Raw genomic sequence first — 16,270 nt, forward strand, 5'->3', positions numbered from 1 at the left:
CGCAGGGGTGTCGCCGTGTTGGCATTCAAGATTGGAGAGGAGGAGTTGGCGGGGCAACTGCGGAGGACCTGGGTGAAATTGGTCGGAGGGGGTGGGTCTGCTATGGAGCCTCTCGTTGCTGCAGTGTGTGAAGAGCGTGTGGGCTGGGGAGGTGGTGGTCTGGTCAAGTCCGTATCCATAGAGTGGAGAGAGAGTGAAAGAGGCCAAGGAGAAGGAGACAAGGGGACAAAAGCGGACCGAGGAGGCAAGATCCACGTATGACAGATGCCAGCACTGTCGAGGTCACCGGCCTCGGGGAGCCCGTCCAGCCACTGGCGAGGTGCCATTGGCAAGATCCCCCGAGCCTTGCCATGGCTCGGCATCCAACCACAATGAGGCTCGCGGGACCTCACCGATGGTCAGTAAGCTCAGGGTCACCTCACAAAGGCTGGCGAGGCTCCGTCGAGGTCGCAAAGCCTCGTTTAGCCGGTCAATGGCTATCACTAAGGCCATCGATCAGCTAAGGGAAGAAAACAAGAGAAAAAAAAGAAAAAAAACTTGTTTCTTGAATTATTCTCGGAAGCAAGAAATAATATTTTTTGTGTTTCTTGTTTATGTTATAAATTTATTTTAAGAAACATGTTTTCAGGAACAAGAATCAACTCTTTATATATATATATATATTTTTTTGTTCGGAATATGTTTCCAGAAACAAAAAATTACCAAATGCATTTATGTTCTATTTCTACTCTCGAGAGCATTACCAAATGCAGCCCAAGTCTACTTGAGAAAAATAATGAGAAATCTTATTGGTTTCTTGTTTGGATTTAGGTACTAATCCTGGTAGAAAAAATAGAATAAGTTGCATTGCACTCAAGAAAAATAATAAAGACAGAACTTGGTTAAACCTTAGAATCGATCTAAAACGTGTGATAGGATAGATTCCCATTATAAAATATGCTTAAATCTATTTTAATGAGTAGGTTTTGGATTCTAGGTGGAATTTATACGGAATTTGAAACCGCTCACCCTTAATATGTGATATAACCTGAGTTGGAAAAGTGAGTGAGTTGTTAATGGGTTCATAATGGATCAATTTATGATCCAATTTTTTTGTCATCTTTATTTTGTAGGCCCATTATGTTGGCCTGCGAAATTTATTGGGACGCAAATTGTTTTTGGGTTATTAAATTGGGTTTTGGATCCATTTTGATAGGCCTAATATTGTATCTATTTACCAAGACTTTAACGGGTGTTGTGTATCTTTTGAACAAATCATCCCTGTACATGAATAGTGTATGACAAATAGCTTATATTATTCGCCCCTCTAGGCATTATCCCTAATTTTCTTTCTCTAATATCAACTATCAATAGCCAATGGTGGACTGAGAATTTGAGGTTAGGAGGGCGAGACACAAAATTTTCATTGAAACAATATACTTATATTTATTCGAGAAATATTTTCCGATTAAATTTTTATACCCATAAACAAAAAGAACTGTTGCGTTGTAAGACACGACACTGCCATACATCTACTCATCGAGTTTCTTCGTATTCCCACATAAGAGATCATTCATCGGATTAATTATACATCCACTTCATTGGGTTGAGGTGAAGTGGGTCGAGGGATAGATTGATAGACATGCACACGGAGCCGAGGTCAGCAATAGCGCTAGGAGACGACGACGACAAGTTACCAGCATCCTTGACCCCTAGGAAAGGAAATTTCCATGGAGAATTCATTGGAAGGTGCTGATGAGCTAGGCGACGGAAAAAAAGAACCCTGGCAATACGGGGCAACAGAATCTATTATTGCAACTAATTAGAACTTGAATAGATAGACTCTTTAATGACAAAAATAATTCACGATTAGCTAATTAACATCTAACATCTCCTCAACTAGTGTTGAATCATATGCATTCAAATCGAAAAAGAAAACTTACTACTTCATAGGAATAATAAAAGAAACTTTTCAGTCCCAATCGTGCACTCATTTTGACAGTCAACAGTCACAAGCCAATGTTGAAAAAAAGAGCAAGATCCTATCTTAGAAACTTTGTAATACAAATTCAAGCGGCTCCATTGCTTGTGCCAGATGATTTATTTGGTAAGAGTAGACATGAAGTGATGTGCTAAAACTACCAAATGATCTATTTGATAAGAATAAATATTTCCATTGAGGGTTAATGCAATGAAAAATCCAAAATTAGTACTTCTTTAATAAATTTACTCCATATTAATTTTTTGATCACAAAAAACCCAAAGCTGATATACCAATAACAAATTTACCATATGTTATTTTATGTTAAATTTTACCTTTTGATGACACATAATAATTGACGAGTGTATTAATTTAAGGTTTTAGCAGCCATTTATCACAAGTGTATTTGTTTGTGATTTTTTATAGTAATAATCTACTTTAATGAAAACTAACGAAAGATAAATTTGTCACATGAAACATTCTCTCTAAAAGAAAAGGTGATTGGTGTAGACGAGAGATTCTCCACCAACAAGATATGAAAAATAACGTTATGAATTTTGCTAAGAGTTCGCAATGGCCAACACACCCCTGATGTCATCAAAGTGGTTTAGAACTTTGAAAAAATTTGAGAACCAACCTTAACTAACTCGGTTCACAATTTTAGAAAAGAAAGAAAAAGAAAAAACAAGAAGAAGAAGAAGAAGAAGAAGAAGAAGAAGAAGAAGAAGAAGAAGAAGGTAGATTGGTTATTGTATCAATTATGGAATTGGTTGTTTTGGCTCCAGACTGATTTTAGGGCCAATCAATTTGGTTCCCCTTCCAAAAATTAGGAAGTGATTCTAAGATGATAGGTTCTAGGTTCCAAATCAATAACCTATTCATTTTGAAATCGATAACCCTAGTTAGAAAATCAAGAAAAATTGTCCAAAAAATTATATATCTGTCATGCGTCAGCTAATTCAGCCTTAAACCTTTCAATTTTTTGCCAATTTGATTATAAATATTTTGATGATATGCTAATTTACCAGTTCTAGCCAATTTTTGCCAAAATTCATTAACGTGGATGTCAATCCCTATGTGGCATAGTAGGCATTGGAGTGGACAATTTTTATATATTTTTTAGAAATTTTATGAAGATTTTATATTTCATTTTTTTTCCTTTTTTTTCCTTTAGTTGAAATTCAGCAACCTTGCTAGCCCATCAGCGAGGGTTGTGATGCCATCGTTGTAGTCAGCAAAGGCGTCACAGCTTTTGTCGAGATTTGACGAGAGTCGTCAATACCGTGGGAAAAAAAAAGGAAAAAATATTGACACACAAATTTTTATCAACATTTCAAGTGTCCATTTTTTCCAAAATATAAAAATACAAAAAAAAGGAGAAAAAGAAGATATATAAAAAAAATAATAATAATAAAAGAGAGAAAGAGAGAGATAGCAAAAGTTTAATTTAAGAAAATGAAAATGAGAAAAAAAAATGAAGTCGAGCGGGCCGGCATGTCCAGCCCACTCCTTTAATAAATTTTCGGCCAGTCCCTTCTTTCATCTGGCCCATCCAATGGTCTCTCTTTTGAGCCCATTTCTCTTATGTTCTTTGAGCCTACTAGAGACCAGGAAAATAAGGCAAAAGTCCAGCCCGCCCTCCAGCCTTTCTTCAGTAAGGACCAGCACGAGAGGGGCGGGTGACGCGAGGAGGAGATAAGGTACGGGAGAAGTGCCCGTGAGCGAGGGATGAGAAAGGAGCCCGTGACGGAAGCACATCCGAGAGAAACCTTCTAGAAAACGAGCACTCGGTCAATGGGTGTTGAGTATTAGATTAGGGATTTAAGATTTTTATTATTTAACAATTTTTTGCAGGAATTCTTTTAAAGATTAAATATTATATATATATAACTTACGGATCCGATCCAAGTGGGCAATACCACATGTGGAATCGGAACCAGACTGATTTCCTTGGGAACCATCAATTCCAAGCAATATGGACAATTCTTGGTTCCTTCATACATCCCTCTTCCCAATATTTCCACTTGTAGGTTGGATTAGAGTAATTAAATATTAAACCATGTTTTCATCTATGACAAGTACTCAATCAATGGGTGTTGAATATTAGATTAGGAATTTTAGGGTTTTCAATTTTTTTTTTAAATTTTTTGCTTGAATTTTTTCAAAAAAATTAAATATATTATATATATTAAAGGTCTGGTATGAGTGGGCAGCTCCACGGGACAGATCGATTCCCTTAGGAACCACCTGTTTTGGATAGTCCAAGCGTCTACTAGTTCCTTTACATACCCTTATTCCTAATATTTCCATACATAGACTGGATTAGAGTAATTAAATATTAAATTATACCTTCATCTAAAATTTAAGTTTTTATAACAATTGACAATGATCTCACAAAATATAAAAACTAATTGGGTTCTCGTCATTTTTGGGAAAAGAGTTAAAACTTATTTTGATGACAAGTTAGCTTTTGAAGAGATCCCTAATTTGGGGAAGAATCTAGTAACATTCTATCCTATTTTTCTTTAAATCTTTTCATAATGGATCACGATTTTTATGTGCTTTCACAATGCTAATTAATCCTAAATAATTTCCTACACCATCAAAACTTTCCATTAATCCACCATTCTTCATTCTCGATCTCTTTTTGGATTGATTACTTTGATTTTTCTGATATATGTTTAGCTAGGTAATAAATTTTTTTGTGGTCGGATAGATTATAAAGGTATGTAAGCTATAAAAAAGCTGTTAATGCCGCTTTCTTTAGCAATTTGATTGACTGCTTGTATTAGGAGCGAGAATAACACGGTTCAAAACATTTGATCAAACCGAGGCAATTTGTTTTTATCGGTTTGGTTCGCTACAAAAATGCCTTTTTTAGAAAAAAAAAATAGTTCACAAACCTAATCGAATCAATCTTTTGTGGTTCGGTTCGGTTTCAACTTTTTTAAAAATTGAACCGCGGACTCGTATCATGTAGCTTGTTAATTTATTAATTTCTCTACTATTTATACATGAAATAACTTAATGGAATAAGTCTGACTTTCATTTATTATGAATCTATAAGCTGTTGCGAACCTACAATTCTATTTTATTCATGAACTTAATGCTCCTTGAAGCTAGTTATTGAGCTTACAAGGAAGGAACTAAAAAAGAATATTTCAACCAAAAACTTAAAAAAAAGAAGAAGAAGAAGAAGAAAAGAATAATATTCCGTTTGCTTCACGGACGATTAATGATTCAAAATATTTTTACAAAAATAACTTATAAAATTAATGAAAGAAAAATATATATTATTGTCAGTAATGAAAAGATTTTTCATTAACTAATTTTTATTGTCAATACTTGACTAATTATTTTAACTGATAATCATTTTTAGAAAAGAAAAATATTTTGCAAATTATTTATTTTTCAAAAAATAAATGGAGAATAAGAGAAAATATTTTTGTCACAAAAAAAATATGATTTAGCTCCGTTGTTTGTTTCGTAGATTATGAATGATTTGGAAATTATTTTTCTAAAAAAGATTATTTGTATCTCTTAAAATAGTTAATCAATAAAAAATGCTTTTATTATCGACGACAATTTCTATCTTAATATATTTATTGGCAATGGAAAAAATTTCATTCGTTTATTTTAATAAGTAATATAAGTGATTATTTACAAAAAAAAAAAACTGATTTTCGAATTCTTTATTTTTACGAAATAAATGGAGTCATTAAAAAGATATAAAAAAAAAAAAGGACCGTTGAATTTTCTTTCTTCCGTTTGAACGCAGAGAGGATGGTCGGGACCTTTTCTTTTCCGCGCATCTTCGTCAACAGAAATCTGCCGTGAGCCAAAGAAAAAGAACATGGAAATCCCCGCAACTTCAGCATAATGTAACTCTAGCGCACCAGCTACGCCCATCTCCTAAGCCTCTTGTGATCCTGTGTTGGAAGATACACGTGAAGATTCACAATATCATTCAAGGATCAATCACGTTCATTTAGTATCGGATCTAATCGGATCCAAATATTGTAAAATATTTACTTGCTTTTCTTATACACACTTTGTATTAGAAACAATGTGAACATTGTACATTGCGGAATATACAAAATACAAAGAAAATTCTTCTCTCGACTACTTCGTTTTCATCTTCTTTCATCCTGCATCGAAGCCAAGTCCTACTCGACCGGCAAGCTCCTCCACGCCCGCGTCCTCCGCCTCGGCCTCCTCAACGCCACCTTCCTCTGCAACCGCCTCGTCGAGCTGTACGCCGCGTGCGGCGAGACGAGGGCACGACCCGCAAAGACGTCTACACATGGAACGCCATTCTGGGTGCTTACTGCAAGGCCGCAGACTTGCAATCCGCGCGCCGGCTGTTCGACGCAATGCCCGAGAGGAACTGCTTCTCGTGGAACAACGTGATTAGCTCGTTAGTCAGAAATGGGTTCGAACGGGAGGCCGTGGAGGTTTATCGTTCGATGAGATTGGATGGTTTTGGGCCTACCCGTTTCACTTTGGCCAGCGTGTTCAGCGCCTGTAGTGCTTTGTTGGATGTAGAGGTTGGCAGGGGGAGTCATGGGCTTGCTGTGAAGATCGGTCTTGAGAAGAATATTTATGTCGGTAATGCTTTGTTGTGCATGTACGCTAAGTGTGGGCGCATTGAAGATGCCATTCGGGCTTTTGGAGATTTGCCTGATCCAAATGAGGTTTCTTTTACGGCAATGATGCATGGCCTAGCGCAAACTGATAAGAGTCACAGAGGCTGTTGACATGTTTAGATTGATGTGCAGACAGGGGATGCCTATCGATGCCATCTACCTATCAAGTGTTTTGGGTGTTTGTTCTAGTGGGGGATATGATGAATCTTCCCTAGATAGTTGTGGTGGTGGGCATTCGTGCATACTTCAGGGCCAACAAGTGTATTCCCTCGTGATTAAACTTGGATGTGGGAGTGATCTTCATTTCAACAATGCAATAATAATTCATATGTATGCGAAGAACGGAGACACGAATACCGCAGAGATGATTTTTAGAAATTTGTCAGAGATTAGTGTGGTTACGTGGAATCTGATGATTGCTGGGTATAGGAACAAATTTGAAAGTGACAAGGCCATAAGATATATGCAGAGAATGCAGTGCTGCGGTTTTCAACCGAATGAAGTCACCTTTATAAATGCGCTTGTGGCATGTGTAACTTCTGGGAATGTTGAAATGGCTAGTCAAGTTTTCGCTGGGATGTTGTTTCCAACAGTTAGTTCCTGGAATGTCATGCTGTCAGGGTATTTTCAGAGTGAGAACCACATTGAGGTGATAAAGCACTTCCAGAAGATGCAATTTCTAGGTGTGAGACCCAATCGAACATCTTTAGCAACTATTCTTAGCTCATGTGCAGCGCTTGAGGTTTTCAAAGTTTGGGGAGACAGGTGCATGCAGCCTCACTAAAGGTTGCCGGTAATGCAGATGTATATGTTACCAGTGGACTCATCACTATGTGCTCAAATTGTGGAAAGATAGAGCTAGCGAAGCTCATATTGCCTAAAATACCCAAACTAGATATTGTTTGCTGGAACTCAATGATGGCAGGTCTTGTGCTTAATTCCCTTGGCATAGAAGCTGCTGTATTATTTAATAAGATGCGGCAAATGGAGATGCTTCCTACTGAATCTTCTTATGGTACTATGTTGAGTTGTTGCAGCAAATTTCGTTCTTCAGTTTATGGGAGGCAGGTTTATGCTCAAATAGTTAAAGATGGATATGCAAATAATGTATGTGTAGGAAGCGCTCTTGTACATATGTATTGTAAATATGGTGACATAGATGATGCTCAGAGGTTTTTTGATATGATGCCCTATAAAAACACTGTTACATGGAATGAGATGATACATGGATATGCACAGATCGGCTTTGGACATGAAGCTGTTTGCCTCTTTGAAAATATGATTGGTTTGGGTGTGAAAACAGATAGCATTACGTTTGTTGCTGTTTTAACTGCCTGTAGTCATGGTGGGCTCGTTGATGCCGGAATCAGTATATTAAATTCAATGCAGCAAGAACATGGCGTAGAACCTCTTTTGGATCATTGTGTATGCATAATTGATCATTTGGGTCGAGCTGGGTGCTTCAGTGAATTGGAAGTGCTCATAGATAAGATACCATATAGAGATGATCCAGTTTTGTGGGAGGTTATACTTAGTTCTTGCAGGGTCCATGCTAATGTGAGTTTAGCAAAAAAAGCAGCTGATAAATTTCTCCATCTGAACCCACAAAATTCAGCCCCTTATTTGCTTCTTGCCAACATCTACTGTTCATTAGGAAGATGGGATGAAGCAAGGGCGGTAAGAAACCAGATGAATGATAACCAGATTGCCGAAGATCCAGGCTACAGTTGGATTGATATTAAGCACGAGATACAAACCTGCCTTGATTATAATCCTGAGGTTGTCAAAGAGAGAATTGAAGCGTAGCAACCTGTCGAAAACAGAATGAGGTAACCTGTTCTTCGACAAATGGCGTTTTCCAAAGATTTAGCTGGCCAGTGGCCAAGAAGCATGAGATGATTAGATCAGATGCATTCTTGCAGACATCCGTGCAGAATTGCACTGATTTCTATCCCAAGTAAATGAGTGTCCTGCGGAAATAATGATCAGATCAGATGCAGTCTTGCAGACATGCAGTGGTCAATTGCACTGATCTCTATCGGCTTCTCCAGAATTACCTCTATGGGAAAACAAAAGGCACAGTTGAGCATGCAGCTATTCTCTGTTGACATTGGCAGATGACTTGTCTTCCTTTCTGTCATTTTGACCTCTTAGATTCTATAGAAGCAAGTCATATTTTCATGCTTTTGTCAATCTGCTCTTTGATTATTGTTGGAGAGGTTTACTTGTGATAGCTGATGACCATTTTATTATCTCAAAAACATTTCAGCCTGTTGTGAAGGACAGCTTGATGAATAAAGCTATAGCAGCGCTTAGATCTGGCCACCTCAGTCTGAAGCTCGAAGAGACTTATTTTTCAAATACTGAGAGAGTTTTTCAAATTCTGATATTGGAGGGATGCAGTCTTGTGGCGCAGCTGCACAAGAAATGTCTTTCATTATTCTGCCTGTGGATGAAAGAAGTGGAAAACATACCTCTGGTTGGGTTTAACTGACTCGACACTTAAATCAAGTCCTTAACCAGAGTTGGGGGCTCATGTCATAAACCCTTCCAGCAGGTACAACTTGTAGAGTTTTGTCTTCGCTCTCGCTCTCTGCTAGACCTTGTAGTGATAAGTGCTGTCAGTGAAATATGCCCTCTCTGTGGTCGTCGCTGTGACAATTGTATTGTTGCACTACAAACTAACATATTGCATAATAATAAGTAGGGTTTTAACTCTTATCTGTCGTTGGTTGACTCAAGAACATTGAGTCTGACGGTACTTTCAATTGTGGGTATTTTCATCTATCTTTCTCTGATTAGATTTGGTTTCATTTGCTTGAATCCTGGCTCTCGAGAGCTGCTTCCCCACAACCTTGATGCTGTAGAGCTTTTATCATCCAAATTCTGATTCGATGATCTAAGTTTTGAAATTTGTGTGAATATAATTAAAAGAAAAAAGGGCCTTTTGGGGTGTGTCTACACAAGATTTAGATGGTACCACCAACTTTGATCTTGAAGAACTGGTTTATTTATTGCACTCACATTGATATTCTTGACAAACTTAGTTCCCCTGTTTTGAGAACTTATGACCCGAACAGGTCAAGTATTGCCCTTTCTAAATTGGCAGCCATTTTTTCTCCAGCACCATGTTTTATATAGGTCTAATCAACTCAAAAGATCCATCTTGATTTGTCCTCTGTGGATTTTCCTTCCTGACATTCAAGTGCTCTAATAGGGCAGTAATTGATGAAACCTATAGGGGTCACTTTAGAGTATCACAAGAAAACATAAGAACTTTATGAGAAAAGGATGCTGGAAGGTATTAAGCATTTGAAGTCGGGTGCTGGCATCACAGCATACCCACAAAATGACTGTAACCTTGATGAGTATATCACAGTTGGATTGCCATCATACGAGATATAGTATATTAACAAACACAATGTATTGAGGTAAAAATGAGTTCTGCTTGGATGGGAAATGAGATAGGAATCATTAATTTAAGATGTTTGAACATGTACAAGGACGATTCTGCATGCTTCCATGCATGTATCAGGTCCTTTAACTCTTTCGTAATATATATCTTAGTCCTCCAAGTCTCCAATTTTGGAATCATGTCTTTGATGAAGTTACAGAAGTTCATCAAGTTCTTTTACTAGTTCCTTTGGCTAAAGACTTGTAAAAAGCTTTGACTTACCTTTTGTAACTTTCGTTCTAGTAGGTAACTAAGCTGTCCTTGACTTAGTTTTCGTTTTTTAATGAACTTTGCAGGACTGACAGGCTGTGGCACACTTCCAGAACTAGGAAGAGCCACAGTCCTGGTAGCGTGAAGATCATCTTGATCCAACAAACTACTTAGGATGAATAAAAGATGTTAGAATTAGGAAACCCATATTTAAGAATAATAGCCACAACAATGTCAAGTCATATTCTGCAGTAGAACAGTCATGCCATACAAAGATTATTCATCTTCAATTTCAGTTCTAATTTCTATTCTGAAAATTGTATATCTCATCCCTGGTAAATTCTTCCTTTCTATTTGAAACTATGACTTAATGGAAGGGAGCCCTTTTGCTTCTTCCAAAATCAATAACTCTGACATCATCCTCAATACATCACCCTTGAGAATTCACCATGATGAAATATTATTCTGTCAAAAAGTAAGCCTTTATCCAGTCACCCTGAAGCTCCTTCTAACCCCAAAAACCACATGATCCGATGGCTTTGAGCATCCACTGTATTCCAGGACAAGTAATAAGAGGATTTAGTTTGATGGCATTTGATGGACTGGTTGATACGATACAGCATGGAGGGAGGGCGAAGCAGGAATCTTGCCATGCCTCACATTTCAGTCAACGGAGTTGCTTGAGGTCAATTGCCAAGGCATTTGGTGCTACAGCGCTCTGCCTCATCCAGCATTGCTACCTCCTTTTTCAATGAGACTGACTCCGTGGTAATGGATTTTCTAGTTGCATTACTCTCCCTTAGTTTTGCTCTCCTTACGTCTTCATTTCCTCCCCTCCCTCAATAAACAAACAATGACTCTTTGGATGAAGGGACCTTGTTTATTTCAAGAGTAAAGTTTGGTGCTCTCCATTGCAGTGTCATTTATGAATCAGGTACATTAAAGAATATTCTGGAGGGATTTCTATAACGATAAATCTTAAGAGTCTGGCTGAGGAACTCAACTGAATGCTTTCACTCGCGCACAGGACTTCAACCTAAGTCAAACGGGTTGGTGAACCTTGCCAACAACTTATTTGAATCAACCCCTGTGGTTCAACCACCAATTTGGATCTATGATTCTGAAGTCACTGTTCCCGTAACTGTTTAGTTTTTCGTCATTCTATGACGTTAGATGTGTTGAGCCTTGGAACACATCGCTCATTATGTTGTGTGAATTGTGAACATATATTTCATGCCTTTTTTTTTTTTTTTAAAGTTCTGACTTACCTTTCACCCTAGGCTTATATCTAATGACACTATCTCTGTTTCTTAAGCTACTGTTTTCCATCCTAATCTGCCATCGTGCACGATGTCCACAAGATTATCTAAAACTAAACCCTTTCCCACCGCCTCTTTGCTTTCTGTCTACATAGTGCCTGTACACAGAAGAAAAGGGTCTCTTTTGATAGGTTACAATTAGGTTTCAGTTCTCTCTAATAAATCAAGAGGCCAAGTCTATTCATTTTACTGATCTTTCATGTTATATCTGAAGATGTTGAACAAGAATAGTGAATATTCTTCAAGTTGGTAAAGAATGTTGGTTCTGATAAATCACCCATGCATGAGAGCAATAATGTTCCCTCCAGTCACTACTGTGGCTGAGATTTCAGCTAATGAAAATGCTTTTCTCAATTGCCGTCATATGTCCCTTGGATAAGCTCATCTTTGCCTCTGAACGCAATCTCATTTACAATCTGTACGCACAACCTCTTCCCCCGCCCCCTCCTCTTTCGGTTTTAAGCCTTTCACTTAGGCAAGCTTAGTTTGCTTGAGAAAAACGACAAGGTATTTTATGTGGTGGATGCACTATATAATAGTGATGATATGGCGCATCCAATCAATAACCATTACATGTGTGTTTTGAATGTCATCTTACTTAGTGCCATCTAAGTGCACATCTCACTTTTGATGGTTGGTTATATCATGGGAAAAATTGTCCAAAAGTCCTAAACTTATTATTTTGTTTGTCAATTCAATATTAAACTTTTCAATTTTGTCAATTGAGTTGTAAACATTTTCACATGTTACAAATTGAGTCTATTTGGTCCACTTTGGTTGGAATTTGCTAATGTGAACGTTGGTCATCCTATATAGCACAACCGTTGCTAATGTTAACATTTTTAATAATATTTTAATATTTTTTTTCTATTTTATATTCTTTTTTTTCTTTTCTTTTCTTTATTTAATTTGTTTTCCAAGATTGAGGGTCAGCGAGGTTGTGATGCCCTCACTTGGCTTGAATCTGGCGAGGCGTCTAAGGGAAGGCTCGTGCAACTTAGATATGACTGGCGAGGGTCACCAAGCCCTCTTCGACAACTATGAGGGCTTGCAAGCCCTCGTTGGCTAACTAACACCAACATTGACACGTGACATAACATGACACATCATTTTTCAAAAAATGGATAATTATGACATGTTAGGACATGTTTTATATTAAATATATATTAAATATATATTTTTATATAAACATGATAAATTGTCAATTTTATGATTATGTCAATCAAATTAATTTGATTTAAATTCACAAATAAATAATTGTAGAAATAGAGTTTAGAAGGAATTTACACTAAAAACAAGGGAAGTGAGAGCCAAAAAAAAGAGAAGGCTAAGTTTTCTTTTTTCCCTCTTTATTAATTTTTGTTTTTTTACACATTTAGATTTGATCCGTTAGTTATTGAAAAATTTTAAAATTGATCATGTGCATGTTGGAATTCTGGACTCATGTGTTGAAGAATGTTGGGAGAGTTGATCACATATCAGATTTTTTCGATTCCTATTGATTACATGTTGGACATATATTGGAGTGTTGCACATGACACAAAGACTCCCGTGTCTATACTTCCTAACTTATTGGCTATCAATCCAAAAATGAAAATAAAATAATAAAAAAAGAAAAAACTCAAAATATTATTAAAAAATATTTACGTTAGCGCCGACTATACCATGTAGGATGGCCGACATCTACCTCATTAATTTCTGACCAAAATTGACCAAATAGACTTAATTGGTAAAGTATGAAAATGTTTATAACTCAATTGGGAAAATTGAAAGATTTGAGATTAAATTGGTAAAAATGTAATAAGTTTATGATACAATGTGGTTGGATGATCCAACCATCACATGTGTATTTTGAATGTCATCTTACTTGGCGCCATTTATGTGTGCATCTTAGTTTGAACGGTTGGTTATACCAATGTTATGGTCACTGTATGTGTCCACCACACCACCTCATAAAATACCTCCCAAACCCTATAAAATACCCGCACCATCATTCATGTTTCTGTAGGCAGAAGTCCATGTACGTGTTGGAAGACACTGTTTATTTCTTTATATTCTCCTTTAAAAATCTTTTTCCCGTTTGGGGCAAAAGAGGTTGTAAACCATAGATGGATAGCAGATAATATAACTAGAGACTTGACAGCGCTCTCTAATGGCTGCTATCTTTAATTATTTGGACATGGTCTAACCTTGGAAGATATGGTATGGATAGACAAGGTAAAATGTTAGCGCGAAAAGGAAATAAGGATACCGCCCCAAAAAAAGAAGGAAATAAGGATAAATTTCATTAAATGTCCTTGAACTTTATTGCGTTGCAATCAAGTCACTGAACAACGAACTAAACTTGTAATTTTTTGGCAATAAACTTGTAATTTTTTGGCAATCGATGAACCTTGCCAGGATTCAACCGATTCCTCGACGGTATTTTAACACATCACTCCATGTCTACTCTTAACAATAAAATATATATATATATATATATATATATATATATATTTGGAGAGATATTTGTCGATCGAATCCACGTCTTAAATTTGTCAGTTTGCAGAATCGCATATTTTTTTCAAATTTGTATATAATTCCTTTAAAAAGAAATCATATATTATAACGGGTGCATCTAATCCATTGACATCCCTGTTGCTCTTTGTACATTTGGGTTGCTTGCGCAGTCAATTTTATTTTGGAAATAATAGCAAGTTTCAAGAAATTGAAACCTAAGACTAAGAGTGACCATTGTGAACAGAGAGAGCGAGAGAGAAAGAGATCATCTTTCTATTTTGTTTTTGTTAAGGATTATGATGGGTTATAAAATGGTACAACACGTACGCACGTAAAAATCCAGTTTCCCATTCTATTTCGCATATGCATTCACCATAAATTAGGTAACCTTGAGCTCCATGCTTGAGATTAATCAAAGATCATTTAAGTAATCCCTACCCAAAACATTTCTCTTAATCCGACCCGAATTAGGCAACACTTTGTAGTTCAAGCGCCTACGTCGCAACTTCAACTTGTCCGACTGTAGCTGGATCACTTGCAACCTTGTCCGGAACCCGATTGGGTTCAAACAAAAGGGGAGGACGGTGACTAGGACAATATAAGGGGCTCTGCTAAAAGAACTCTTTTATCTTAGTGGAAAGAAAGAAGTAACGCCGCTTCTTCCTTTAGTGGGAGTCGGTCAATAAGGGTTTGAACGTGAGAGGACCCATATATAGAGGGTGTCAATGGTTTGGTTTGCCAGTGAGACTCCGGCTCACCTAATCTGGTGAGGGTTAAGCTCGCCTCTGGCTGGTCGTCGGTTGCTATTGGCCAATGAAGAAGAAAAATTTTAAAAATTTTAAAAATTAAAGAAAAGAATAAAAAAAAATTTAAACAAAAGAACAAAAAAGAAAAAAAAGATTTGATCGGTTTGGTTCGTTTAACCGAACCAATAAAAACCGAATTATCTAAAAAAAATTCAGCTTTTAACAAGAATCGAGCCGAATCGAATTGGAAAAATCTGAATATTTTGATTTGATTTTCAATTGGATTTTTGGCACTCCTAGCCACATGTACACCTCTGCGGTCACTGTCCCCCGGAACGAGCACTACAAAGCCGAGAACGCTAAAGAGAGAAAACTGCCGCTCTGTGACCGTGAAGTGACCGTGAACCCAGGTCTTTTTTACTGCGACTTTATGTCTTTGTCCATCGTCATCAACCACACCCCGCGATCAACGGCCTCTTTGTCCCTACCGATGGTCCCCGAGAAAATTGACAACGATAGATGGAGGGAGTACCGGAGGGAGGGAGGAAGTGGAATAGTCTCACGTTCCTGCCTAATGAGAAAATCTTCAAGTGGTGTGAGCGCCACGTCATCTGCTGTCGGAACACTCCTGCTTAAAATCTCTTTCTCCTCACTTGAATTTCCTGGGTTTTCTCTCCCTTCTCGTGGAAGAACGGACAGAGAACGAGCTACACTTCCTCTGTTTCCTTCTCAGCGCATCCCACCTCTTCCGCCTCCCCAAAAGCCCAGCCGGTCTTCTACCTTTGGTACGTCGCCACCTCCAAGAGCCCCGGCAGTCGCAGCTGGTTCCCGACCCCCTTCGCCTACGACTGTTCCCAACGCGGAGATCGTGCATAAGGTTTGTGCTTGTTGGTCTCTCGGCAACTTCTGGGCCTCTGTCCGATTGCCTCCCTCCGACGAACTCGTCATCAACTCCAACTCCGAGCCGCCGCCACCGCCGCCGCCGATGGCGTCCTCCGTCTCTGGCATCTGCTCGTCTTCCCCCTCCCTCAGGCCAAAGACGCCGCCGGCCTCCGCCTCGAAACCGTCGGCCTCCGGCAGGACGGAGGCGGCCTCAGTCTCGTTCCCGAGCGGCGCCAGGCTCCCCGCCGTTGACCGGGTGCTGTCCCTGTCGCTGGCCCGATCGGTTGCGAGGGAGATCTCGGCGGACCTGGGCAGGGCCGACGGCGCGGCGAAGAAGGTGAGCCGAATCGGGTTCACGGACGAGTTCGCAGAGGAGATGGAGCCTCAGTTCCAGGCCGCGTTCAAGACGATGGAGGAGCTGGAGAAGGGCGCGATCGCGATCCTGGCCCAGACGAGGGCTGCATGGTCGGGCACTACTGGTTGAGGAAGTCGGAACTCGCGCCGGCCCGGTTCCTGAAGGCGCGGATTGAGAGCACGCTCGACGCCGTCTGCAA

General features: G+C 38.6%; 1 protein-coding gene across 1 annotated transcript; it reads left to right on the forward strand.

Moving 5' to 3' along the window:
- The first annotated feature begins 350 nt into the window (after nucleotides 1-350).
- On the forward strand, nucleotides 351-12,633 carry LOC139883136 (pentatricopeptide repeat-containing protein At4g20770-like). The gene is given in 10 exon segments (XM_071867349.1): nucleotides 351-487; nucleotides 6,022-6,227; nucleotides 6,230-6,699; nucleotides 6,701-7,348; nucleotides 7,351-8,385; nucleotides 8,876-8,936; nucleotides 10,891-11,038; nucleotides 11,188-11,204; nucleotides 11,298-11,407; nucleotides 12,511-12,633. Coding segments are annotated over 10 exon segments (2,955 nt in total).
- The last annotated feature ends 3,637 nt before the right edge of the window (nucleotides 12,634-16,270 follow it).

Source organism: Rutidosis leptorrhynchoides, unplaced genomic scaffold (genome assembly GCF_046630445.1).
Source record: "Rutidosis leptorrhynchoides isolate AG116_Rl617_1_P2 unplaced genomic scaffold, CSIRO_AGI_Rlap_v1 contig36, whole genome shotgun sequence".
Lineage (NCBI taxonomy): Eukaryota > Viridiplantae > Streptophyta > Magnoliopsida > Asterales > Asteraceae > Rutidosis > Rutidosis leptorrhynchoides.